Source organism: Gorilla gorilla, chromosome 13, assembly GCF_029281585.2.
Source record: "Gorilla gorilla gorilla isolate KB3781 chromosome 13, NHGRI_mGorGor1-v2.1_pri, whole genome shotgun sequence".
NCBI classification, from domain to species: Eukaryota; Metazoa; Chordata; class Mammalia; order Primates; family Hominidae; genus Gorilla; species Gorilla gorilla.
This window is the reverse complement of record NC_073237.2, coordinates 28,321,654-28,347,622: the sequence shown is the minus strand read 5'-3', so window position 1 is coordinate 28,347,622 and position 25,969 is coordinate 28,321,654. Positions and strand designations below refer to the sequence as shown.

At 53.2% G+C, this 25,969-nt stretch overlaps 4 protein-coding genes across 11 annotated transcripts; 2 read left to right on the top strand and 2 right to left on the bottom strand.

Annotated features, from left to right (window-relative positions):
• Positions 1–5,743: 5,743 nt before the first annotated feature.
• Positions 5,744–9,715, top strand: GALT (galactose-1-phosphate uridylyltransferase). 6 transcript variants are annotated; one of them, XM_004047963.5, is made up of 11 exons: positions 5,745–5,922; positions 6,222–6,391; positions 6,625–6,700; positions 6,790–6,838; positions 6,965–7,094; positions 7,248–7,304; positions 7,467–7,589; positions 7,895–8,027; positions 8,131–8,214; positions 8,543–8,697; positions 9,506–9,715. In XM_004047963.5, exons 1-11 carry the CDS (start codon positions 5,841–5,843, stop codon positions 9,584–9,586), a joined length of 1,140 nt encoding a protein of 379 aa, XP_004048011.1. In that variant the 5' UTR covers positions 5,745–5,840; the 3' UTR covers positions 9,587–9,715. The 6 variants fall into 6 exon arrangements, with proteins under 6 accessions (XP_063552337.1, XP_063552338.1, XP_004048011.1 ...); XM_063696267.1 differs by lacking the exon at positions 6,790–6,838 and having other exon boundaries at positions 5,744–5,922; positions 6,877–7,094; XM_055351636.2 differs by lacking the exon at positions 8,131–8,214.
• A 130-nt stretch (positions 9,716–9,845) lies between these two features.
• Positions 9,846–21,051, top strand: IL11RA (interleukin 11 receptor subunit alpha). Of its 3 annotated transcripts, none has more exons than XM_055351635.2 (13): positions 9,846–11,217; positions 14,369–14,468; positions 14,756–14,816; positions 15,890–16,059; positions 16,186–16,300; positions 16,454–16,486; positions 16,572–16,738; positions 17,671–17,834; positions 18,912–19,053; positions 19,427–19,546; positions 19,657–19,753; positions 20,007–20,089; positions 20,634–21,051. In XM_055351635.2, the coding sequence occupies exons 2-13, from the start codon at positions 14,369–14,371 to the stop codon at positions 20,648–20,650; spliced, it is 1,269 nt and encodes a 422-aa protein (XP_055207610.2). In that variant the 5' UTR covers positions 9,846–11,217; the 3' UTR covers positions 20,651–21,051. The 3 variants fall into 3 exon arrangements, with proteins under 3 accessions (XP_055207610.2, XP_018888902.4, XP_055207609.2); XM_019033357.4 differs by lacking the exon at positions 9,846–11,217 and adding an exon at positions 11,241–11,393; XM_055351634.2 differs by lacking the exon at positions 9,846–11,217 and adding an exon at positions 11,402–13,162.
• On the bottom strand, positions 21,048–24,064 carry CCL27 (C-C motif chemokine ligand 27). The gene is made up of 3 exons (XM_055351639.2): positions 21,728–24,064; positions 21,448–21,580; positions 21,048–21,243 (listed from the first exon to the last, which is right to left on the bottom strand). Exons 1-3 carry the CDS (start codon positions 21,966–21,968, stop codon positions 21,108–21,110), a joined length of 510 nt encoding a protein of 169 aa, XP_055207614.1. The 5' UTR covers positions 21,969–24,064; the 3' UTR covers positions 21,048–21,107.
• A 125-nt stretch (positions 24,065–24,189) lies between these two features.
• Positions 24,190–25,217, bottom strand: LOC101132959 (uncharacterized). The gene is made up of 4 exons (XM_031014848.2): positions 25,146–25,217; positions 24,781–24,848; positions 24,477–24,536; positions 24,190–24,352 (listed from the first exon to the last, which is right to left on the bottom strand). The coding sequence occupies exons 2-4, from the start codon at positions 24,825–24,827 to the stop codon at positions 24,196–24,198; spliced, it is 264 nt and encodes an 87-aa protein (XP_030870708.2). The 5' UTR covers positions 24,828–24,848; positions 25,146–25,217; the 3' UTR covers positions 24,190–24,195.
• Positions 25,218–25,969: the final 752 nt, after the last annotated feature.

Genomic DNA, 25,969 nt, shown 5'->3' with positions numbered 1-25,969 from the left:
GCCAGGCTGGTCTCTAACTCCTGACCTCAGGTGATCCACCCTCCTCGGCCTCCCAAAGTGTGGGATTACAGGTGTGAGCCACTGCACCTGGCCACTTTATTTTAACTTAATTTTATTTTATTTTTTTTGGGACGGTGTCTCCACTGTCGCCCAGGCTGGAGTGCAGTGGCGCAATCTCGGCTCACTGCAACCTCTGCCTCCCAGTTCAAGAAATTCTCCTGCCTCAGCCTCCCGAGTAGCTGGGACTACAGGCACCTGCCACCACATCCAGCTAATTTTTTTGTATTTTTAGTAGAGATGGGGTTTCACCATGTTGGCCAGGCTGGTCTTGAACTCTGACCTCGTGATTTGCCCGCCTCGGCCTCCCAAAGTGCTGGGATTATAGGCGTGAGCCACCGCGCCCGGCCTATTTTTATTTTTTGAGACCGGATCTTGCTCTGTTACCTAGGCTGGAGTTCAGTGGCACGATCACAGCTCATTGCAGCCTTGACCTCTTGGGCTCAAGGGATCATCCTGCCTTGGCCTCCCAAAGTGCTGGAATTACAGGTATGAACCATCATGCCCAGCCACAAGCAAGTTTTTAAAGGCAAAAGAGGACAAGGAGTGGGCTGACACAAAATTGTTTAACAGGAATTCTCATTGGCTTACAGAAACAACATTGATTAGTGATTGGCTATACCTTGTTGAACTATAGGGTATGAGTTATGGTGTCTAGACTATGGCATTTTATGGCTATGTGGTATCAATTTAGAGCCCACATAGCAAGTGGCTTCAAGGGGTAATTATTTGGCTCCATGGGGGTGGGGGAAGGTGAGATATGACTGCTATTACATGCTGTCACTTTTTTTTTTTTTTTTGAGATTGAGTCATACTCTGTCGCCCAGGCTGGAGTGCAGTGGCGCAATCTCGGCTCACTGCAACCTCTGCCTCCCGGGTTGAAGCGATTCTCCTGCCTCCGCCACCCGAGTAGCTGGAATTACAGGCACCTGCCACTATGCTCAGCTTTTTGTATTTTTAGTAGTGACAGGGTTTCACCATAATGGCCAGGCTGGTCTCAAACTCCTGACCTCAAGTGATCCCGCCCGCCTTGGTTTCCCAGTGTGCTGGGATTACAAGCGTGAGCCACTGCACCCGGCCTTTTTTTTTCTTTTTAAAATTATTATTATTATTTTGAGACGGAGTCTCTTGCACTGTCGCCGGGGCTGGAGTGCAGTGGCATGATCCTGGCTCACTGCAACCTCTGCCTCCCAGGTTCAAGCAATTCTCCTGCCTCAGCCTCCTGAGTAGCTGGGATTACAGGCACCCGCCACCATGCCCAACTAATTTTTTGTATTTTTAGTAGAGATGGGGTTTCACCATGTTGGCCAGGCTGGTCTCGAACTCCTGACCTCGTGATTCGCCCACCTTGGCCTCCCAAATTGCTGGGATTACAGGCGTGAGCCACCGCGCCAGGCCCATGCTGTCACATTTTAATGCCTCTCTGGGCCTGATAATTAAAAGAGGCTGGCATTTCTCAGATAAAAAGTTTCTTTTCTTTCTCAAGAGTGATGGAATGGGCCAGGCACGGTGGCTCACACCTGTAATCCCAGCACTTTGGGAGGCCGAGGTGGGGGAATCACCTGAGGTTGCCAGTTCAAGATCCAGCCTGACCAACATGGAGAAACCCCATCTCTTCTAAAAATACAAAATTAGCCAGGCGTGGTGGCACATACCTGTAATCCCAGCTACTCGGGAGGCTGAGGCAGGAGAATCGCTTGAACCTGGGAGGCGGAGGTTATGGTGAGCTGAGAGCATGCCATTGCACTCCAGTTTGGGCAATGACAGCGAAACTCTGTCTAAAAAAATTTTAAAAAGAGTGATGGAATAAAGGGTTAACACAGTGAAATATAATTGTGAGATTCAATGAGATGATGGGAAATGATAATTAGACTTCTCAGTAGGGGCATGTGGCAGAGACAATGCTATACATTCACAAATCCATTTCCTTTTGCTCTTGGACAGCTAGATTACATTCCACAGTCTACTCTGGATCATGTGATTGCATTCTGGCCAATGAAATATAGATAGAAATGATGTATGACATTTCTAGGGCTGGCTCCTAAAGTCTCCTCTGAAATTCTTTTTTTTTTTTCTCTTTCTCTTTTTAAGAGACAGGATTGTGCTATGTCACTCCCAGACTCGTATCAAACTCTTGGGCTCAAGTGATCTCCCACCTTGGCTTCCCAAGAACTGGGGGACTACAGGCACATAGTACTATGCCCAGCTTGAAGTTCTTTACATTTTCTTTCTTCCCTTGTCTATTACTGTAGTTATAGAGGATCTCTAGTGGAGTATTCTGAGACCCTAGGACATGGCATAGCTACTAGATGGATGGCACCTGGATCCCTAAATACTCCTTGGAACAGAGGTCCCTGTTACCCCCAGAATTGACTGTAGTGCTAAGCCATTGAGTTTTGGGAGTGTTTGTTACAGCAATTAAGATTACTTACCCTGACAAATATAGGGCAAAAGATGTGTTACAATATACCATGCAGCTAAGAGTAGAGACCAGAAAGATGGCCTCTGTTTTTAAGAAACTTGGCAGGCCGGGCACGGTGGCTCACGCCTGTAATCCCAGTACTTTGGGAGGCAGAGGCAGGCGGATCACCTGAGGTCAGGAATTTGAGACCAGCCTGGCCAACATGGTGAAACCCTGTCTCTACTACAAATACAAAAATTAGCTGGGTGTGGTGGTGCATGCCTGTAATCCCAGCTACAGGGGAGGCTGAGGCAGGAGAATCACTTGAATCAGGAGGCGGATGTTGCAGTGAGCCTAGATTGCACCACTGTACTCCAGCCTGGGCGACAGAGCGAGACTCCATCTAAAAAAAAAAAAAAAAAAAAGAAACTTGGCAGAGAAATTAAGGATAAAGAAGGGATTATCTAGAGGAGAATACAGGATTGAGGGAACATGTTTTTGTATTGGTTCTGGCTTCTGTGGCATTCCCGACTTGACAATTCACTAAGAACCCTGGGCAGCAGGGATTAGCCCCCAAATTTGGTCTCTGCTCCCCATTCCAGGAACAGCTTTCTGGGATCATCTGGGCCTACACCTCCCCTATCTGGTCTTTCAGAAAGCTTTTCCAGGCCTTTCCAGGTGTGGTGGCTTATGTCTGTAATCCCAGCACTTTGGGAAGGCCGAGATGGACAGATTACCTGAGGTCAGGCGTTCAAGACCAGCCTGGCCAACATGGTGAAACCCTGTCTCTAAAAAATACAAAAATTAGCCAGTCATGATGGTGGGTACCTGTAATTCCAGCTACTCGGGAGGCTGAGGCAGGAGAATCACTTGAACCTGGGAGGCAGAGGTTGCGGTGAGCCGAGATCAAGCCACTGCACTCCAGCCTGGGCAACAGAGTGAAACTCCATCTTAAAAAAAAAAAACAAAAAACAACAACAACAACAAAAAAACACAAAAATGGACAACCAGCAGCCCTCAGGGGTGCTCTGTCTATGGAGTGGCCATTTTTTTATTCCTTCACTTTCCTGATAAACTTGCTTTCATTTCACACTATGGACTCACCTTGAATTCTTTCTTGTGTGAGATCCAAGAATCCTCTCTTGGGGTCTGGACTGGGACCCCTTTACTGTAACAACACCTCTGGGATCTGGCAGGGAGGGAGCTGGTTAGGCCCCATCTTAGTCATTCTCCTCTTCCTCCAAAAAATGACCTTGGGGAGTCATAGAGGAGAATTATGGAGATGTTCCTGAAGAGATGTTCCTGATGGGGGTCAGGATTTAGTTAGCATGATTCAGGGGGCGGCACTGAAGCACTGGTGTTCTTGGGAAAATGGAGCTGTCTACAAGCTCTAGTCTCTCAAACAAATATAAATGAGAGAATGGAAAAGCAGATCTCCTGTTCCTGTCTCACCTCTTTGGGTAATATGAACAGCCAGTGGGACAGGTAAAACCCCCGTTTCTCAGTCCTCGGCTTCCTGCCCCCTACCTCTGAAGGTAGCCTCTTCCTATTCCAGTCTGAGGACCCTAGGGCAGAGATCAAGTAAATGACCCATGACCTAGTTTTTGCAGCTCAATTGCAAAACACCTGGCTTGGCTTGGTCTTGATTGGGGGAAGGGATGTCCCTGCTATGGCTCAACTTCTAACTCACTGGGTCTCTGTCCTGCATTCCACTGAAGCCTCAGATGCATCTCACAGCACTGGGAAAAGCCTTGGAAACTTGCATTCAAATCTCAGCTTGGCCACTAATTCTCTGGGTGACCTTGAGTCCTCTGGGCTCCAATGTGAAATGGGGAAGAGGTTTAGACAATATTTAGATGGCTCTTTAAAAGTACTGGGGGCCAGCTGTTTGGGAGGCTGAGGCAGGAGGATCACTTGAAGTCAGGAGTTCAAGACCAGCCTGGCCAACATGTGAAACCCCGTCTCTACTAAAAATACAAAAATTAGCCCAGTGTGGTGGCACACAGCTCTAATCCCAGCTACTTGGGAGGCTGAGGCAGGAGAATCACTTGAACCTGGGAGGTGGAGGTTGCAGTGAGCCAAGATCACGCCACTGCACTCCAGCCTGGGTGGCAGAGTGAGACTCTCTCTCAAACAAACAAACAAACAAACAAAAGTACCAGGGGAGGAATTAATTTGAATTTTATCCTAGTGTTAGCCAATTGGTCCCATCCAAGGAAAATTTAGAAAAGGGAAGGGGATGTGTAAAGGAAACACTAGACCCCACCTAGGTGGTGGCTGGAGCTTCTGATAGTCCTGTACTCTCCACATTTTTAGACTTTCTTTTACTTTTTTTTTTTTTGTGACGGAGTCTGCTCTGTCGCCAGGCTAGAGTGCATGGGCACAATCTTGGCTCACTGCAACCTCTGCCTCCTGGGTTCAAGTGATTCTCCTGCCTCAGCCTCCCGAGTAGGTGGGACTACAGGTGCACGCCACCACGACCAGCTAATTTTTTTTTTTTTTTTTTTTTTTTTTTTTTTTTTTTTTTTTTTTACTAGAGACGGGGTTTCACCATGTTGGCCAGGATGGTCTCAATTTCTTGACCTCGTGATCCGCCCGCCTTGGTCTCCCAAAGTGTTGGGATTACAGGCGTGAGCCACCGAGCCCAGCCATTTTTAGATTTTTTTTTATAGCCCTTTTACCCCTCCCACTTCTTGTGCTGTCTTGGTGTGTGTATGAAAGAGAGAGAGAGAGAGAGAGAGAGAGAGAGAGAGGAAGGAGAGCAAGAGTGAGAGAAAAAGAGAATATGGTTACTCAGCCCTTTTTCCCAAATCTGTTTTTGCTTTTGGGGATAGGATATGGTTATGGTGAAGTACTCCACACAGACCCCACCAAGTTTGCCTCTCCTGCGCTACAGCCACTGAGCAGGTGACTGAGGCGCTGTTGATCCAGGGTCATATCCTTACTTGCCCTAGAATGTAAGCTCAGGCAGGGCAGAGGCCATGCCTGACATGTGCATTCCAATGCTTTACACAGCCTAGGTGCCTAGCACATGCTAGATGCTTGGTAAATATTTGCTGAATGAAAGATCAAATGAATGATTGCAGCAAGCAAGTCCTGTAGGCATCCTGGAGCCCAAGGATTCTGCAGTAGGCATCTTTCACAGAGGTTCTTCCAGTGTAGTGGCTCTAGCTCTGGGTGAAGTAGGATCATCAATGTCGGCCCCCAGGGTTCACAGCTGTTCTGAGCCCCGCCCCCAGGTGGTAGGGCAGCCCAGTCAGTCAGTCACGTGCTGGCGGCTGGCCAATCATCGGGGGCGGCGCGGGGAGGGGTGGCGTAGACGGAGAAAGTGAAGGGTGAGGCACGGCCCTGCAGATTTTCCAGCGGATACCCCGGTGGCCTCATGTCGCGCAGTGGAACGGATCCTCAGCAACGCCAGCAGGCGTCAGAGGCGGACGCCGCAGCAGCAACCTTCCGGGCAAACGGTAACTGCACCGCGGCAGGGACTCGCTGGGGCGCGGAGCCGAGCCCTCCCCTTCCTTAGGAAGCTTTCGTCCCCTCCGAAGGTTGGAACGCTCATCCCGAGCCAGACCTACAAGGCGTACAGTCGCCCGTGTACGAGCTGCAGGCCAATTGGCGCTGGGAAAGTCCAATCCTGGGCCTCTAGCTCCTGAGCGGGACAGGGCTGAGAGGGCGCTCCCGAGCTTGGGCCTGCTGGTGGGTGAGACCCAGGAGAGAGGGAGCTAGAGAGCTCTGAGGACTGATCTTGACTGTCTGCCCCCAGACCATCAGCATATCCGCTACAACCCGCTGCAGGATGAGTGGGTACTGGTGTCAGCTCACCGCATGAAGCGGCCCTGGCAGGGTCAAGTGGAGCCCCAGCTTCTGAAGACAGTGCCCCGCCATGACCCCCTCAACCCTCTGTGTCCTGGGGCCATCCGAGCCAATGGAGAGGTAAGCCTGTAGAGCCCTGCATCTGCAGGCTGGGCCACGGGGAGTAGTTCCCTCTTAGAGCTGTCCTCCACCCACAGGGATAGTGAACCTCCTTCTGGGTCATATCCCACCAAGCTTTTTGGTCCCCGAGGGTGGGCCTTCCCTACTCCCGTGTAGCCTGTCCAGTCTTTGAAGCCCACCAGGTAACTGGTGGTATGGGGCAGTGAGTGCTTCTAGCCTATCCTTGTCGGTAGGTGAATCCCCAGTACGATAGCACCTTCCTGTTTGACAACGACTTCCCAGCTCTGCAGCCTGATGCCCCCAGTCCAGGTAACCTGGCTCCAACTGCTGCTGGGGAGGAGGGTGGCTAGACCTCTTGAGGGACTTCTGCTGCAGAGAGTGATACTCCTTTACCTCAGGACCCAGTGATCATCCCCTTTTCCAAGCAAAGTCTGCTCGAGGAGTCTGGTAACTATGGATTTCCCCTCTTACAACTTTCAAACCAGGGTTGGAGACTCAGCATTGGGGTTCGGCCCTGCCCGTAGCACAGCCCAGCCCTACCTCTCGGTTATCTTTTCTCCCGTCACCACCCAGTAAGGTCATGTGCTTCCACCCCTGGTCGGATGTAACGCTGCCACTCATGTCGGTCCCTGAGATCCGGGCTGTTGTTGATGCATGGGCCTCAGTCACAGAGGAGCTGGGTGCCCAGTACCCTTGGGTGCAGGTTTGTGAGGTCGCCCCTTCCCCTGGATGGGCAGGGAGGGGGTGATGAAGCTTTGGTTCTGGGGAGTAACATTTCTGTTTCCACAGGGTGTGGTCAGGAGGGAGTTGACTTGGTGTCTTTTGGCTAACAAAGCTCCCTATCCCTATCTGATAGATCTTTGAAAACAAAGGTGCCATGATGGGCTGTTCCAACCCCCACCCCCACTGCCAGGTAAGGGTGTCAGGGGCTCCAGTGGGTTTCTTGGCTGAGTCTGAGCCAGCACTGTGGACATGGGAACAGGATTAATGGATGGGACAGAGGAAATATGCCAATGATGTGGAGGCTTGGAGGTAAAGGAACTGCCTGTTCTTCTCTGCTTTTGCTCCTTGACAGGTATGGGCCAGCAGTTTCCTGCCAGATATTGCCCAGCGTGAGGAGCGATCTCAGCAGGCCTATAAGAGTCAGCATGGAGAGCCCCTGCTAATGGAGTACAGCCACCAGGAGCTACTCAGGAAGGTGGGAGAGAGCCAAGCCCTGTGTCCCCAAGGAGTCCCTAACTTTCTTATCCCATGAGAGAGGTGTGTAAAGGAGAAAGCTAGAGGTGAACTAGTAGAGAGAGACTTGCTAGGAGGCCTTAGCAATAATCCAGTAATCTAAAGGAAAGATGATGGTGACTTAGACTCGGGTGGTTAGTGGTAGAGGTGGTGAGAAGACATCAGATCCTGGGCACATTCTTTTCTTCTGCTTCCCTTGCCTATTTGCTGACCCCGCTCCGGCTCCTATGTCACCTTGATGACTTCCTATCCATTCTGTCTTCCTAGGAACGTCTGGTCCTAACCAGTGAGCACTGGTTAGTACTGGTCCCCTTCTGGGCAACATGGCCCTACCAGACACTGCTGCTGCCCCGTCGGCATGTGCGGCGGCTACCTGAGCTGACCCCTGCTGAGCGTGATGGTCAGTCTCCCAAGTAGGATCCTGGAGCTAGGCACTGGGTGGAGGTTGCTCCCAGTAGGGTCAGCATCTGGACCCCAGGCTGAGAGTCAGGCTCTGATTCCAGATCTAGCCTCCATCATGAAGAAGCTCTTGACCAAGTATGACAACCTCTTTGAGACGTCCTTTCCCTACTCCATGGGCTGGCATGGTGAGGCTTTTCAAGTACCTATATCTAGCCCCAACACCATTTCTGGGCTCCTGGGGCTCAGCCCAGTGAACTGCAACCTCAAAGGAGCAAGCCTTGAAACAGTTGCTGGGGGAAGTAGCCAGAGCAGAGATGCTGGGACTGAGGGTGGAGCAGCAAACTTGGTGAAACTACGTCTCCAATGTGCTTTCTAATCTCCTGCCAGCTCTTCTCAAGCAGGGGATCCTGGGAGATGTAGTTTTCAGATACCTGGTTGGGTTTGGGGGTAGGTGCTAAGCTGGATAACTGTAAAAGGGCTCTCTCTGCCCACTGTCTCTCTTCTTTCTGTCAGGGGCTCCCACAGGATCAGAGGCTGGGGCCAACTGGGACCACTGGCAGCTGCACGCTCATTACTACCCTCCGCTCCTGCGCTCTGCCACTGTCCGGAAATTCATGGTTGGCTACGAAATGCTTGCTCAGGCTCAGAGGGACCTCACCCCTGAGCAGGTCAGGACTCAGAACAGTCTGGCGTCTCCAGACTCTCACATGCAGTATGTGCAGGCACCTGATACTTCTGTTGCCCTTGTGCTCCAGTCATTGCACAAGGCAGAAAACAGCTCTGGCAGGAAGGGACTGCCAAAGTTAGGAGCCCTAGGGCCTGGAAGGAGAGTATGGTCCTCACATCCCCTTTCTCTCCTGCTTCCTCCAGGGAACCCAACAGTCATGACCCTGATAGTTTCCCATAACAACCTGGGCATTCCTTGGGACTCAGGAGCTGCTCAACTCTTTCATCCCCTGGTGGCTTCAGCAGTCCTTATCACCAGCCTCACAATCCCACAGGCCCACCCCCAGTGGGCCTGTGGCATTCATATTTCATATTCATATTTCAAACCACAATATCCAGCAAAATGTCTCCTGAGCACCCAGAACTCCATACCATCGGCCGGGTGTGGTGGCTCATGCCTTAATCCCAGCACTTTGGGAGGTCAAGATGGGAGGATTGCTTGAGCCCAGAAGTTCAAGACTAGCCTGGGAAACATAGGAAGCCCTCCTCTCTACAAAAAAAATTTAAAAAGTTAGCCAGGTGTGGTGGCATATACCTGTGGTCCCAGATACTTGGGAGGCTGAGATAGGATCACTTGGGCCCAGGAGTTTGAGGCTGCAGTGAGCCAGCATCATGGCATCATTGCATTCCAGCCTGGGCAACAGAGCAAGACCTCGTCTCAAAAAAAAAAAAAAAAAAAAAGAAGTCCATGCCACCATTCTTGGCAGCCCAGCCCTTATCCTCCTTAATTGCTCCCTGTCCCTTTTCCAGGCTGCAGAGAGACTAAGGGCACTTCCTGAGGTTCATTACCGCCTGGGGCAGAAGGACAGGGAGACAGCAACCATCGCCTGACCACACCGACCACAGGGCCTTGAATCCTTTTTTTTTTTTCAACAGTCTTGCTGAATTAAGCAGAAAGGGCCTTGAATCTTGGCCTGGAATTTGGGCAGATATAGCATTAATAAAACTGTGCATCTCAAACTTTTATCACATACTCTAATATCAGAGGAGTGTGAACCTTCAGAGATCTAGGGTTAAAAGCTAAAGGCATAGCTCCAGCTACAACTTTTCTTTGTCTACAGATGTGTAAAATCTTGATGCAAAAATTTACCCCAAATTTCTGAACAAAATTAATATTCAGTATTATATCTAGCCTATAGATTCTCTTACTCTTGGTGTAATGACAGCATTCCCAGTTTAGGAAACTGCTTTAAAATCTTGTGTCTTGGTTGTGGCTGAGGCTTTGGGAAGGCCAGAGCCCCCTTTGCCACCACCCCTAGGGTGTCAGCTCCAAGCCTGGGCCTGAGGGTTTGATGGGGAGCGGGTGAGCTGGATCCTGATCCCAGTGGTCAGTGGCCAGATCCTGGGCTGCTGGCCAGAACCCTGGCTTTGTGAGTGGCTGCAGCTTGGCTCTGCTCCAGCCCACAGGGGCTAAAGGGGCGGGTAGGGAGCGTGTAGGGAGCGTGTACGTGGCTTTATGTCCTTGGCTCCTCCAGACTCTCACATGTGTGGGCACCATATACTTCTGCTGCCCTTGTGCCCCAATCATTGCAGATTCTGTTTGCAGATTTCTGTTTGCAGAAACAGCTCTGACAGAGAAGGGACTGCTAGAGTTAGGAACCCTAGGGCCTGGAAAGAAGGTATGGCTCTCAGAGTGACCTGGGGTCTATTCAGTCCCCTCTGGACCTGTTTCCCTGGCAACGCTGTGGGAACAACAGTCTATGCAACACAGGAGACCTGATGCCACCTGGTGTCCTCCAAATTTTAAGGCGAAGGCAGGCATTGTGAATGATGCAGGGATGGCCAGAATGGTTTTTGCCTTCGTTCTTTCCCCAGGGGAACCAAGCCTGTGGGTGGGGAAATCACACTAAGGCTGGACAGTGACTGAATCTGGCCCAGGAGAAACTTGGCTGCCTGCCTTCCAGACCAGGGTTTTTCTTCCCTGAGATCCTGGAGGGGAAGTACCTGGAACTTGGGAGTGTTGCCCTGGTCTGGAAGATCTGATAGACATAGTATGCACACATTTCCCTCGAGCTTCCCATGACTGGGGAGTAGATGAGAACCCTGAGCGGGTGGCTGGTTTCTTGAGGCATACATATACCCGACACACCTTACACCTCTGATTTGGCTGCATTTTGGAATCATCTGGGAAGTTTTAAACAATACTGGTGCCTAGGTCCAACCTCCAGAGATTCTGATTTAATTGGTATGGGGTGGGGTTTTGCAGTTTTCAAACCACAATATCCAGCAAAGTTTGAGAACCACTGCCCTACACAGCCCTCCTTCTTCTTTATCTTATCTGGAGTCAGGGGCACCTTCAGCTTCTCCAATCACCTGGCCAGTGGCTCTTGTTTCCAGTCCTGCTGTTCCAGGGTGGATAGGCCTTCAGGCGGAGACCCAGGAATCCAGCTCCAGACTCTGTCCCAGGCAGCCTCTTCAGTCCGGGACGGGACAGGAAGTGTCCGGCGGAGGTGGGGGTGGAGGTGATTGGCAGTTGGAGTCTCCAATGGGCCAGGAGCCCCCCTATTTCACTCCTCTCCTTCCATTGGCGCCTGGGCGGAGCCACCCCCGCTGCGGGGGCCCAGGGCGGGAGGGAGTAGAGGCCGGGGCAGAGGGCGAGGGCGAGGGCAGAGGGCGCTGGCGGCAGCGGCCGCGGAAGGTGAGGCCTGGTGTAGACGCCAAAGTCTTGTCAGGAGTGGGCGGGGCAGGGTGATGTATGATCTGAAAGGCCGGGAGTGACTAACGACTGTCAGTGTGTGTGTGCCTGTGAGGCTGTGTCTGTGTGACAGTATCATTGTGTGCGATTCTGAGTGTCACTTGGTGCAGCTGTCAGCTAATGTGACTGCGTGTGTCAGTGTGCATGGAGCTGGGGGTGCATGTGGCTGTGCAAGTGTGGGATTATGTGTGTATCTGTCAATGCACATTTTTGGTGGGACTGGGTTGTGTGTTTGTGTGAGAGGGACTGTGACCACATGAGGGAATGTGTTTTGGGAAGGTCTCTGTGGGGTTTGAGACCATGTCTGCCAGCGTGAGAGTGGGTGGCTGGCTTTGTGTGTGCCAATGTGTGACTTCAGCAGTAGCAGAGCAAAAGTGAGGTTTGTGACTATGTGTGTGTCCTGGGTCCTAACTTAAACCGTGTGGGAGTACAGCTGTATTCATGTATTGGGGGACCTACTTCAAGAGCCCATGGGACTGACCTTTCTCTTAAGTGTCCAGCATTGACAGACACACCCACAACACACGTGGCTTCCCCTCCTTCTTCCTCTGCTCAAGAATCCCCAGCATCAGGTCTACTGCTCCTTATTTTCTGTTTCCCTGCTTGGCTCAGTTTCCCTTACGTGCCGTTTTCTGTCCCTATTGCTGTCTTACTAGAGACACCTCTGTGTGTTTCTTCACAGCTTTGTTCCCCTGGTCTCTCTGTGTGGGTGCATTTCCAGTTTTGCCTTTCCTGCCTCTCTGTCTCTCTCTGTGCCCCTATGCCTGCCTTCCCTGCTGATCTTGATCTCTGGCTAGTTGGGGGCCTGTAACAGTGATGAGATGCGGGTCTGCCACGGCTAAGAGCTCCCTGAGAGAGGGGGCTTAGACCATGATGGAGAGTTGCTTTTAGGCGGTGCTGTGAGCCCTGGTAGGGGCTGTGTGCATGTGTGACTGCGTGAGTGTATGAATATGTGTAAGTGTGTCTGAGTCTGAGGTGGTGTGGCTGTGCCCGTGTGACTGTGAGTGACCACATGTGAGAGTGTATGAGTCTGAGGGTAACTGTGGGTCTTGTGTATCTGGCACCAAGGGACCAAAGGCATTTCCTGGTGCTGGGGCCCAAAGAATGGAGGGGGAGGTGAGAAATGGCTGGAACTTCCAGGGGAGGGGGAACTGGACTCTTTGGCCTCTCCTTATATCCCCCAACCTGGGGCCTCCCTTCCCCTGGAAGCACAGCCAGCTGTACCCTAAGGAAACATTTGGTGAGGAGTGAAAAGAGGGGGAGTTTGTATCTGATTTTTCATTTGATTGTGTCCACGTGTGTTCAAAGCCATGCCCTTTTGTTAACTGTGCCTCTTGAGTCTGTGTGTGAATGTGACTGTGTCTGGCTGTGTGAAAACACAGGGCATCTCTCACTGACAGGGACATAAGTATTAGCCACCCTCCTTTCCCTCTTGCTGGCCTTGGCTGTGTCTGTGGCTTCCTTTCCAGACTTGGGGGAGGCCTCTTCCCTTCCCAGGGCCTTGGGTGGGAGGGAAGGAGGGAGGAGGCAGGAGCAGGGAGGGGGCCTGGTTAGGGGCGGCGGAGCTCCAGGGCTTAGAGGGGGCGGGGCAGGGAAGGGGAAGGAGGGGATGGCTCTGGGGTCCCAGAACTGAGTGGAGTAGGAGACGGGGGCTGTAGCTGGTGAGAGGAAGTCCTGGAGGCCATGGACACTCTGCTGCTGGGATCACCGAGGTAGGGTGGGGCTAAGCAGGGTAAGTGTGGCTGGGTGGCCAGGGGTGAGCCAACTGGACACACTCAGACAGACACACAGACAGGTGGAGGCCCTGCTCTCCTGTACTCCTACTCCTGAAGGGTCCGTGCTCTTCCTCTTCTGGTCTTGTTCCCAGAGCCCTTTCCCCGCCTGCCCCTTCGTTCTCCATCCACTTCACCACTGCCTTCCTCCTTCTGCTCCCCCTTGTCCAGAATCTCTCTCTCCTAGCATCCCCCACCTGCCATATAGACACACTGTTAGCTTTTTGAGTTTCCGCTGACCCCAATCCAGTCTTTCCAACACTTCCCACACTGCCCCATCACCTCCTAGTCCTGATCTCTGAGTATCTCTTGGTGCTGTGGCCCCCATGCCTGTCCCTGCAGGCTCCCAGTTCCTCTCAGCCTCTCATCCCCTTCCCTCCCCTCCCCTCCCCGCCACCCTGTCTCCATTTCCATCTGCTGGCTCCTCGCCCACCCCCAGCCTCTGGCAGCAGCCAGGGCATCTGGATCTGCTTAACTACACGGCCCCAGCCTGCACCCTAGCCCCATCCAGCTTCACAGACTGGAGACCAACGAAGTGTCAAGAGCCAGGCCCAGCTGAGTGGCCCAAGTAGCCAGACCAAGGAGCCAGGTTCAGGCGAGAAGCCTGGCAGCCAGGGCAGGGGTGGGCCTCAGGGTGGGAGTGCAGGATGGGCTCAGATCCATGATGACACCCTTCCCCCAGGGCGATAAGGTCTGCCCAGGTTAATCAGAGGCAGTGATAAGCCCTGGACCAGGTGGGGGTAAATACCAGAATTCCCAACAGCTGGACTGGAGGGGTTAATGGGAGTGGCTGAGCTGGTGCCAGTGCTTGGTGCCAGGGGTGGGCGCCAAGGGCGGTGGAGGGGGAGTTGCTGGCACAGTCTGTTGCCTCCGGCTTTTGTTCTGGGCCCTAAGCCCAGGACTGAGATGGAGGGTGTGAGGGGGTGTGTGTGTCCGTGTGTGTGTGTGTATGCGCGCACATGCAAAGCACTGGGTATACAGTGGGAAAGGGGACCTCAGGTCAGTTCCCCCAGTGATTTCTAACAGCCTTACCCCACTTGGTGCACCAATTTTTCTCCTAGGAAGCCTCAGTTTTGGAAAGGAAGAGCCAGGCTTTAGCCTCCCATCTCAGGGGTCGGGGATTTCTGACTCTACCTCTCCCCACAGATGAGCAGCAGCTGCTCAGGGCTGAGCAGGGTCCTGGTGGCCGTGGCTACAGCCCTGGTGTCTGCCTCCTCCCCCTGCCCCCAGGCCTGGGGCCCCCCAGGTGAGAAGAACCCTGCTCTACAACCCCCCAACTCTGACTTGTGACTTGCCACCCTCACTGTGGCCCCTTCCCATGCCTAACTTGTGACACCACCCCTGCTCCTGTCATCCAACCTGGGTCCCCTCTCTACCCTGTTCTCTGACCTCTGTCTCCAGATTATAACATGATGCTTTGATCCAGTGAGCCCCCCACCACCCAGGTTTTAACAGTCTGCTTCTTATCTGTCATTCTCACAAAGTGGGGAGGGGGGTAAAGGAAGAGCCTTACCTCAGAAGTGCCCTCCACAGGGGTCCAGTATGGGCAGCCAGGCAGGTCCGTGAAGCTGTGTTGTCCTGGAGTGACTGCCGGGTAAGTGCCCCACCTGCCTGTTGGTCTGACACTCATGACCCTTTCTTGACTCTGCCTAGTCCTCATGTCCCGCCCCTCCCATCCTTGCCCGCTCTGTCCGTAATCCTCACCTCTCTATCTGTCCTAACCGTCTAACTATCCTTATTCAACAGAAAATTCAACTGGTATGTTTTGAGCACCTGCCAAGTGCCAGGTCTATTCTAGGCTCTGGGATACAGCAGTGCTAATGCCAGGCAAGGTGCCTGCCTTCAAAGAGCTTACATCTTAGTGGGGAAGACAATAAGCAAAGGAGAATCTTGCCAGATAGTAATACCTGCAGGGCAGAAAAACCAAAGAGAGGGATGTCGAAGAGGACAACTGTGTGGTTACTTTTTTTTTTTTTTTTTCCGAGAGTCTCACTCTGTTGCCCAGGCTGGAGTGCAGTGGTGCAATCTGGGCTCACTGCAACCTCTGCCTCCTGGGTTCAAGCAATTCTCCTGCCTCAGCCTCCCGAGTAGCTGGGATTACAGGCATGTGCCACCAGGCCCGGCTAATTTTTTTTTGTATTTTTAGTAGAGACGGGGTTTTACCATGTTGGTCAGGCTTCGAACTCCTGACTTCAAGTAATCCACCCGCCTCAGCCTCCCAAAGTGCTAGATTACAGGCGTGAGCCACCGTGCCTGGCCCGTGGTTACCTTTTAATTGGTAGTTAGGAAAGGTCTCTCTGAGGAGATGGTGTTGAAGCTGATTTCTGAAGGTCAGGAAGGAGGCAGCCATGCACACATTAAGGTATAAGCGCTCGTGACAGAGGGAACAGCTAGTGCAAAATGCCCTGAGGTGGGAATGAGCTCAATACCCCCGAGGAATAGAAAGAAGACCAATGTAGCTGGAGTTTTCAGTGGGTGAGGGGGAGAGAGATAGGAGCTGAAGAAGGAAAGGAAGGCAAGGGCTGGCTCACAAGGGGCTTTGAAAGCCAGTAAAAGGAATTTGGGTTCTATTGCAAATGCAGTTAGAAGCCAATGGAGAGCTGTGGCATGGTCTGACTTATGCTTGACATCTTGTCTTTGTCCACTGTCACCTCATCTCACTTCCAGGGACCCAGTGTCCTGGTTTCGGGACGGGGAGCCAAAGCTGCTCCAGGGACCTGACTCTGGGCTAGGGCATGAACTGGTCCTGGCCCAGGCAGACAGCACTGATGAGGGCACCTACATCTGCCGGACCCTGGATGGTGCACTTGGGGGCACAGTGACCCTGCAGCTGGGCTGTGAGTTGGGGAGGGTGGCACTGATGACACATAGGGATCCTGAGGGAGTATGGGACCTAAGTAAGCCCTCTGGGACCAGGAGGACCTGAGGACTGCTCAGTCTCCAGGTGTACCCTCTGCCTCTAGACCCTCCAGCCCGCCCTGTTGTCTCCTGCCAAGCAGCCGACTATGAGAACTTCTCTTGCACTTGGAGTCCCAGCCAGATCAGCGGTTTACCCACCCGCTACCTCACCTCCTACAGGTGTGTGTGTGATTGGGTGTGGATGCCTACACATTTGGGTATGCTGGTGCAATGTGGGTGTGGGAGGCAGGGAGGTAGTTTCTGAGGAAAGCCTCAGAGAGGGCAGAAGGCCCTCTTTTCCTTCCTGACTTCAGATGGCCCCCTCCCCACCAGGAAGAAGACAGTCCTAGGAGCTGATAGCCAGAGGTAGGACGTGAGGGAGCATGTGGGGGCTCCAGCTGGGTCCCACAGTAGGCATTTTCAAAGCCAAAGACCACGTCCTCCCTTCTAGGAGGAGTCCATCCACAGGGCCCTGGCCATGCCCACAGGATCCCCTAGGGGCTGCCCGCTGTGTTGTCCACGGGGCTGAGTTCTGGAGCCAGTACCGGATTAATGTGACTGAGGTGAACCCACTGGGTGCCAGCACACGCCTGCTGGATGTGAGCTTGCAGAGCATCTGTGAGTACCCACCCCAGACCTCCCCCAGACCCCCATCACAGAGACCCCAAATGGACTCAGATCTCTCCACTCCCACAGCTCCCAGTTTCCTCCCAACATAGACTCCATTTCACACAGAGAAGGCCCTGTGGAGCCTGAGAAGGCAAAGGGATCAGAGCCCAGGAGGCATGGTTATTTCAGCACATACTCTAGAGGCTGCTGCTGCTACCCACACTGCCTGATTGGCCGCCTAGCCTCAGAGCAGGCCCTGTACCGAATGCAGCCATATGTCATGTCCTCCCTTGCTGGCCCCTCCTTCCTTGACCTGTGCATGGGAGTGGGACACTAAAACTCTAGCTGGAATTTGGGCCAATTCATCTTCCTTGGATGAAAATAGGAATTGCTCTTTTATTCACTCAACAAGCACTTCAAAAGTCCACCCGCAGATCTCAGGTGGTTTCTTTTTTTCTTTCTCTTCCTTTTTTTGTTGAGATAGGGTCTCACTTTGTGCCTAGGCTGGATGAAGTTCAGTGGTGTGATCTTGGCTCACTGCAGCCTGCAACTCCTGGGCTCAAGCTATCCCCTCACCTCAGCCTCCCAAGTAGCTGGGATTACAGGCATGTGCCACCATGTCTGGTTAATTTTTAAAATTTTTTGTAGAGACAGGGTTTTGCTACGTTGCCCATGCTGGTCTCAAACTCGTGGCATCAAGTGATCCTCCCGCCTCAGTCTTCCAGAGTGCTGGGATTACAGTCATGAGCCACCACACCCGGCCTCAGCCCATTTCATAATACAGATGACCGGTCTGAGTCTAATGGATAATCAAGTTTAAGATTTCCCCTCCCCTCTCAGGAGTGTCTGGCTAAGGCTCCTTTAAACACACGCTTTGGGAAGTGGTGGGGAAGTGATGGAGACCCATAGCCTACCCTGACTTTGTGTCTTGATGCCCTTAGTGCGCCCTGACCCACCCCAGGGCCTGCGGGTAGAGTCGGTACCAGGTTACCCCCGACGCCTGCGAGCCAGCTGGACATACCCTGCCTCCTGGCCACGCCAGCCCCACTTCCTGCTCAAGTTCCGTTTGCAGTACCGTCCGGCGCAGCATCCAGCCTGGTCCACGGTGAGGCCTGGAGTGCATCCCAACCCACGGCTGTGGGTCCTGTCTCTGATTTCATGATCCTGGGTGTTCTTTATAGCTTTCCAGTGCTGGCAGGTCACTGAAGACCCAACACTTCCCTGTGGGCCAGGCTTTGTACTGGGTGCTGGGTTGCAGTGGTGACTGACAGACTGAATGTCTGTCCTATGGGGCTATAACTATGAGGTAAAGCACATCTGTGGGAAGATAGCAATGGCTTTTAAAAAAATAGCTTTTTTTTTTTTTGAGAGGGAGTCTCGCTCTGTCACCTAGGCTGGAGTGCAGTGGTGCGATCTCAGCTCACTGCAACCTCCACCTCCCGGGTTCAAGCAATTCTTCTGTCTCAGCCTCCCGAGTAGCTGGGACTACAGGTGCCCGCCGCCATGCCTGGCTAATTTTTGTATTTTTAGTAGAGATGGGGTTTCACCATATTGCCCAGGCTGGTCTTGAACTCATGACCTCACGATCTGCCCACCTCGGCCTCCCAAAGTGCTGGGATTACAGGTGTGAGCCACGGCGCCCGGCCTAAAAATAACTCTTAGGAAAAGGAGTGCCTTTCACCTAGAGGGACATTCTCCTACAAACACTCATATACCCAGCTGAGGATAGCAGTGAATTTGTGTCTCAGGAGATGTTAAAGATTGGCTGGTATCAGGACTAGGGAGCAGCAGCATCAGATAATAACTAACATTTACTTAGTGCTGCCTGCCTGTGGGGTACCTGGCTACACTTTTTGCATACATTGTTTTGTTTAGGTATATTCACCTCTATTTTACAAATGAAGAAACTGAGACACAGAGAGGCCCAAAGGGTCATTCAATATGTGGTTCACCAAAGATTTGAACCCAGGCTGCCTGATGCCACAGCCTCTCTAAGTAATCACTACTGCTGTCTTACAAACACTAGGTGTAGACTCAGCTCCACCAGACACCCAACATGAGACCTAGACAGCTCCACTAGGCTTTAGGATGAGACTAGGAGCAAGGGGTGCTCTTTGTAGATGGTGGCTGGGAAGGCCCTGCACTTACAAGCTGGGTAACAGTGAGTCATGTTTACCCCCAGGTGGAGCCAGCTGGACTGGAGGAGGTGATCACAGATGCTGTGGCTGGGCTGCCCCATGCTGTACGAGTCAGTGCCCGGGACTTTCTAGATGCTGGCACCTGGAGCACCTGGAGCCCGGAGGCCTGGGGAACTCCGAGCACTGGTGAGAGACAAAGCCAAAGAAAAGGGCAGAGGCCCCATCCCAAAGCATCTATCAGCTGAACCAGTTCCAAAAGACAGCCAGGTGGCACATGCCCTGCCCACACAGGCACGGCAATTGCTGTCCCAGACTTCAGACTTGTTTGCCTACAGCCCTGTCTTAGCTTAAGTCCTGCCCCTTGGCCTCCACCCCTGCAGTTACAGGCTCCACTTCTACAAGCTTGGAGCTTGCCATGCTCCCTAGGAGCTGGCCATGCCCTATCAGGCTCCTCCTCCTAGGTACCTTGACTTCCAACCTAGGCCTTGGCCTTGAGCACAGGACGTGACCCCCGTCCCCACCAGCATATGGACACTTATTGGGTCTTGCCTTCCCTTAGGGACCATACCAAAGGAGATACCAGCTTGGGGCCAGCTACACACGCAACCAGAGGTGGAGCCTCAGGTGGACAGCCCTGCTCCTCCAAGGTCCTCCCTCCAACCACACCCTCGGCTACTTGGTGAGCTTGGGCAGATGGGCAAGACTTGTAAAGGACTGAAAACCCCAGAGAAAAGGGGACACCGAGCTTGGTCAGGCTTGCTCTCAGTGACATGTGGCCCTCCCCCTCAGATCACAGGGACTCTGTGGAGCAGGTAGCTGTGCTGGCGTCTTTGGGAATCCTTTCTTTCCTGGGACTGGTGGCTGGGGCCCTGGCACTGGGGCTCTGGTAAGTGACTGCCATTGGTCCCTCAGCCTCTGATCCTCACACATGCTCCGATGCCCATAGACCACATTCATCTCCACCCTTCATGACTGCCTGCTGAACCTGTCTGATTCTGGAACTACCTCCCCATACCTCCATACCCCATGCCCCACTTGATTTTAACTGATTCCTCTCCTGACCCTTTACTAATAAACCCTTTGGCGGAGACTGAGATACCCCACATTGTTGGAGAGACAGCTGCCTTTCTATGCCCCAGGCTGAGGCTGAGACGGGGTGGGAAGGATGGATCCCCAAAGCCTGGGTTCTTGGCCTCAGTGATTCCAGTGGACAGGCGTCCAGGTGAGTAGGACATCCAGAAGATTTGGACTTGGAGATGTTTGCCCCTATTTTGAGTGTCCAGATTAAGAGCTGGCTGCCCTAGTCATTTTAAACATGCTGGGAATCCAAGTTGGGTCTCCTCATTTTAATGATGTCTAGGCTGAGGGCTGGGCCTTTCATTCTTGAGTCCCTGGGCTCAGAAGTGGGTCTCTTTCCCTCCTCTCAGGGTACTGAGGAAGGACCCCAGGTGGACTTCCCTTCAGGGTATTAGTATTAGTACTAATACTCTTCCAGGGTATTAGACTCAGAGCTGGATATTCATCCTTTTTTTTCAAGGTGTCTTGGATCAGTGCTAGGTCCCCTCCTTCATTCTTAATGTGCCTGGGCCCAGAGCTAGGTCCACTCCCGTATCTTCAGTGTGTTGAAGAGGCTCCCTCAGAGCTGGGCTCCTCTACTCATCTTCAGAGTGTTAAGCTTAGAACTGAGTCACCTCCCTCATTCTCAGGGTGTCTGGGCCAAGATCCGGTCTTACTGTCTCTCCTGATTTGCCTCCTGCTTCTTCTAGGAGCGCCAAACCTGTAGAGGACCCAGGAGGGCTTCGGCAGATTCCACCTATAATTCTGTCTTGCTGGTGTGGATGGATGGACAGATAGAAACCAGGCAGGACAGTAGATCCCTATGGTTGGGTCTCAGCTGGAAGTTCTGTTTGGAGCCCATTTCTGTGAGACCGTGTATTTCAAATTTGCAGCTGAAAGGTGCTTGTACCTCTGATTTCACCCCAGAGTTGGAGTTCTGCTCGAGGAACGTGTGTAATGTGTACATCTGTGTCCATGTGTGACCATGTGTCTGTGAGGCAGGGAACATGTATTCTCTGCATGCATGTATGTAGGTGCCTGGGGAGTGTGTGTGGGTCCTTGACTCTTGGCCTTTCCCCTTGCAGGGGTTGTGCAGGTGTGAATAAAGAGAATAAGGAAGTTCTTGGAGATTATACTCAGAGATTATTATCCAATGCTGCTTTATTATTTGGCTACTGGGGGCTTCAGCCCATTTTCCTTAGCATCCCAAAATTCAGCTTGGGCAGAGTCCCATGGAGCTTTCTCTCTTGGTGCTCAAACCACTGTGACAGGCTGGGGTTCTGGGGGTGGATGCAGATGCTGCGTTGAGCCAGGTGAAGCCTGGGTAGAGAAAGGTCCAAAGCTATGACCATAGCTTGGGGATGAGATTAGGGTCATCCCCAGTGACCCTAATTAGGGGTTAGGAGCAAGGACCAGATGAAAACCTGAGTTGGCAACAGAATTAGCAGTTAGGGCTGGGGTTGGGATCAGCATTAGGGGTTGGGACTGAGGTCAGAGTCAGGGGTATCAGGAGTGGGAGCTCACACGAAAGCCTGGAGGTGACAGTCCCCATCAGCCTCCTGCAGTTCCACCTGGATGACCTTCCTCAGTAGCTTGTCTGAGAGTGGCTTTCGGTAGAGCTGAGTACAGCAGGCAGTGCTGGGTGGCAGTAGGAATGCTAGGGGCAACAGGGCCATGTGTTCAGAGGGATCCTGACCAAGAACCTCTCTGCCAGACAGCTGGAGGTTAGGTTGGATTTCCTGGGTCTTTTCAACTTCATCCCATTCACCCAGACCCCCAGCTTTCTATACCCCCAAGTACTCACCTGCTGTAGGGTCTGGGCTCAGGAGCAATGACAGCAGCAGGAGGCTGCAGAAGGTTGGGGGCCCCTTCATGTTGCTCAGCCTAGACTCTTCCTTCTCTCTCTCTCCTCCTCCCCTACCTTTTATCTGGGTGCCTTTTACCTGGGGCACTAGGTGAGTCAGAGGCAGTTGGAGATGTACTGTGTAACCTGTGACACTCCTGGGCCCTAATTCTCGGCCTGTTGCCACAGACTCCTTCCTCATCTAGGATAGCCATTTCCCATGTGCTCCTAAGCTCTGGGCAGTGAAGCTGGGGGAAGGATTAGTGTGTGATGTAGGGACTGATGGAACAGTGAGTAAGGGCAGTCAAGCATCCACAGCAGCATCTAATGATAGACATTCACACTCAAATACGCATAGCCACACATTCAAAGTCACTCCTCAATCACTTGGTCAACCTCACAAAGTCATACTCATGATCAGACAACCATAGACAAAATTATATAGCCCCGGTTATACTCAAAGTCCCTCTCCCACCCAGTTGTTTTCACAGTCATCCAATCACAAGCAAATTCACACTAGCACACACAGATTCTGATAGGGGAGTTGTGGGTGGGGTGGGAGCAGAGGGCAGGCCAGCACCAACTTGCCTTCACCTTCTCCTCCCCACTTCCTGGCTTGGCCTGCCTGTCTTATCAGAAGAAACTGATGGGAATGGGTCCCTAGAGCAGGCCCTTCTGGCTGAGGAGGGTTCTTGGCTGAGGCCAGCCACATTCAGAGAAGCTGGGGGAAGGCCCTTTATGGTAATATTAAGGGTGTTTTGGAGATGCTGAGGTGGGGCAGCTTTCCCCAGGATGATGAGACAGGGAGGAAAGGTGGGGTAGATAAGGAGGGAAGATAAAAGCTCTTTGGTGCTAGGTTACTGTTGTCAAAACAGGTAAAAGGCCCAGTGAATCTTACCTTCCTGTTTTTATCTAGTCCTGTTCCAGGAATGCCAACCTCTTGCCAGCAGGGGCCTAGGGTCTCCAGATCCAGTCCCTGACTTGTTGAAGACATTGGACTCAAGCACTCAATTACATCTTTGTTTTACTCAAATTCCAGCCTCCTTCCTGGGCCTAGAGGAACATCCCCTCTCCCTACCCGGGTTCAGTCACACCCTCATGTCCAACTGCTATACCCCCTGCATCCCACCCTCCAGCTATAGCCGCTTCTCTCCTAATCCCATATCCAGCTGTCACTCCGTTCTTTACCCCCTCCCCGCAATGCAAAGCTCCTATTCATCTTTATCCAGTCCTTTCCAGGAAGCTGGGAGCTGCCTAGGATGGGGGTATGCTGCCAAGTTCAGTGCCCCTGGCTCCTTTAAGAATTTCCCACTCCTGGTCCAGGGATCTCAATCTGCAAGTCCTGCTCTATATTTGAAACATAAACCAAGTCATAACACAGTAATCCAGCCCTTATCTTGTTGCAGTCGTCTGCTGTAGGGTCAGCCACTCTCTAGGGAGTAGGCTTTCTCTTGGGATAGGGCTTAGGCCTTCCTCTTGTGTCCCAAGGCTTGTTGGGTGTAGCCACTGAGGAAATCCCAAGGAAATCTCCCAGGTTCCTCGGGCTTGTCATAGACCTTCGTCATCACTTGGCTGTGCGCTACATACTTTCTGGTCTTCCCTGGACTTGTCGGTCCAGAGGTCTTCGGAAGGCAGAAAACAAATGCTTTTGGGTGTGCACCCATCTCTCCCCTTTAAGACCAAGTCTTCTCCCCAGCCACAATCTGCTGTAGCTTTGGCCCCAGCCAGAAACTGGGCCGTCTCTTTCTTTAACTTAATTTTGTGGTGCCCTTTCTGGTGCTGGGTCCAGTCCCTAACTGAAGGCAGGCCCACATAGCAGTCCCAGATTCTCACCACTTGAGGAGTTAGTGGGTCCCAGGCTGATTGGGTGACAGAAGGGGGCGGCAGAGAGCAGTGGCCCTTGGACTCCCCTAGGGAGGGAGCAAGAACTTCTAGGTAGGCTGATGCCAAGGATCTCTAAACTTGGGATCAGACTGGAGGAGCCAAAAGTTGGGGTATGAACTGTAGGGAAGGTCACCAACCCAAGTCGCTCCTCTGTGGCAGGCAGCTTCTAGGAATCTCCCCCTCTTATCATATACAGCCTGCATCCTACACCTCTGCTTAAAATGTTTTAGATATACTCCCAGCAGAGAAGATTCTTCAGACAGCTGGCAAAGTCCTCACTCCGAGGAAGGGAGTAACAGGCAGGATTATTTAGTTCTCTTCATATAGGCGACTCACAGTATGGGTTTTTGGGGGTTGGGATTGGGGGAGACAGCCGTTGATAGTAACAGGAGGCCTGACACTGATGAGGGGCTTTGACGTGGAAGGGCACCCTTCCAGGGAGGGACGCCCTGTCAGTACGGAACAGAGCCCGCGTGGGGAGGGGCGCTCGGCTCGAATGGCGACAGCGGCGGCAGAGTCAGGAGGTCAGTACGGTGGGCTTCGGTTTAAATCTTTAATGCACTGGCTGGCTGGGCAGCGGCGGTGGGGCTGCGGCGGGGGAAGCCACGACCCGAGCGCTGGGGAGTAGGACCCAGGCCGCTGGACAGACAGCTCATCAGGCCTCGCAGAGGCTCCAGCTTCTGCTCCCCGGGGTGCGCCGAGCTGTGGGGCGACCCGACACTGGCATGAGGCGGGGCGGGAGCTACCGGATTCCCCCCCGATGGGTCCTCAGAGACTGAGTCCCGTCCATGCCCGGGGCGGGTCCGCGGTATCGCAGCCCCCTCACCTCCGCTCCCTCCGCCACATGCGAAGCCAGGGGAAGAAGTAGAAACAGCCCCAGTAGATCCTGCAGAGAGAGGGCAGAGCCGGGCGGGGCGGGGCGGGGCGGGGCGGGGAGGAGCTGACCCTACAGACTCCGCCCCGCGGTGCCTCGCCCTCGAGGAAGGCTCCGCCCCGCCTCTAAAAGCGGCTCCCTTCGCGCCCACGCCCCTGGGAGGCTCGCCCTGCCCACCCCTCGCCCCCGCAGAACTCCACCCTCCCCCACCCCGGAGCCGCCTGGTTCCTCCTCCGCAGAACCCGCCTCCACTCACTCCTCCTCCGCCTCCAGCGCCACCTCGTATCTCCTCATTCCCGACATTTCCTGGGCTCCGAACGTCTCCTGGAGAGCGGCATGATTGAATCAGGGATTCCCTAGCCCCAGGTCCCCTTCTCCGTCATTCTCAGGACGGGGCTGCCCAGTTCTCAGGTAATCTGAGGCTGATGCCCCCGGGAAGCCTCAGTTGCCACCACGGGACAGGGTGGGCTTGGAGATTTGGGAGGCACTGGAAGTTAAGGGGTGAGGAGGCCGGTCATCTCCGGGGCCTGGGGCATTTAGGGGGCCAGGGCGAGAGGTTTGGCGGTCATGGGGCTGGGAGATTTGGGGCCCTGGGTGAGGATTTTCAGGGGCTGGGGTCACCTGGAGGGGGGGCTGAGAGGGGTCAGCGCAGCCTAAACTCCCGCCCTCCCTGGCTCCACCCCGGAAACGGACCGTTACTATTACGTCACAGGGATGCCGTTGCGCACTAGGTTTGCCTGTCCCCCGGAAGGGGTGGGGTGTGCATGTCTCCCAGAGGGGGCGGAGTCGAAACGTCATCTTACGGGGTGAGGCCAGGGGCGGAGTCGGTTGATTAAGATGCGGGCAAAGGACCCTCTTTTATAGGTGTCAAGTCAGGTTTTGGAGCTACACCTTGGGGGGCCGAGGCTTCCGCAGCAGGCAGCAAGAAAAGAGAGTTGGGACTAAGTCCAGTACTGTTTTCCCAATCCCCACGTCTCCTCTACCCCTCCCTGGGCTTCTGCCCTGCCAAGTGCCTCTCTTGCCTGCCTTCCTCCCCTTGTATGACCCTGGGCTGAGGAGGAATAGGTCCTCAGATAGAGTCCAGTCTAGAAAAGGCCAGGCTACGGAAATACCTGGTTGAGTGGCCTCAGCTAAGTCACTGAATGGCCGGAGGGTCGTTGCCCTTCCTCTCTGGTCTGAGACCTATCTTCCTGTGATTTTTTTTTTTTTTCGCTACATTCATTCAATCAACAAATATTTGCTGAATGACCACCTGTGTGTCAGGCACTGTGCTGGGCATGGGGATGTAGTAGTAAAGAAGACAGGTGGCCGCGCACGGTGGCTCACGCCTTTAATCCCAGCACTTTGGGAGGCCGAGGTGGGCGGATCACGAATTCAGGAGTTCAAGACCAGCCTGGCCAAGATGGTGAAACCCCGTCTCTACTAAAAATACAAAAGTTAGCCGG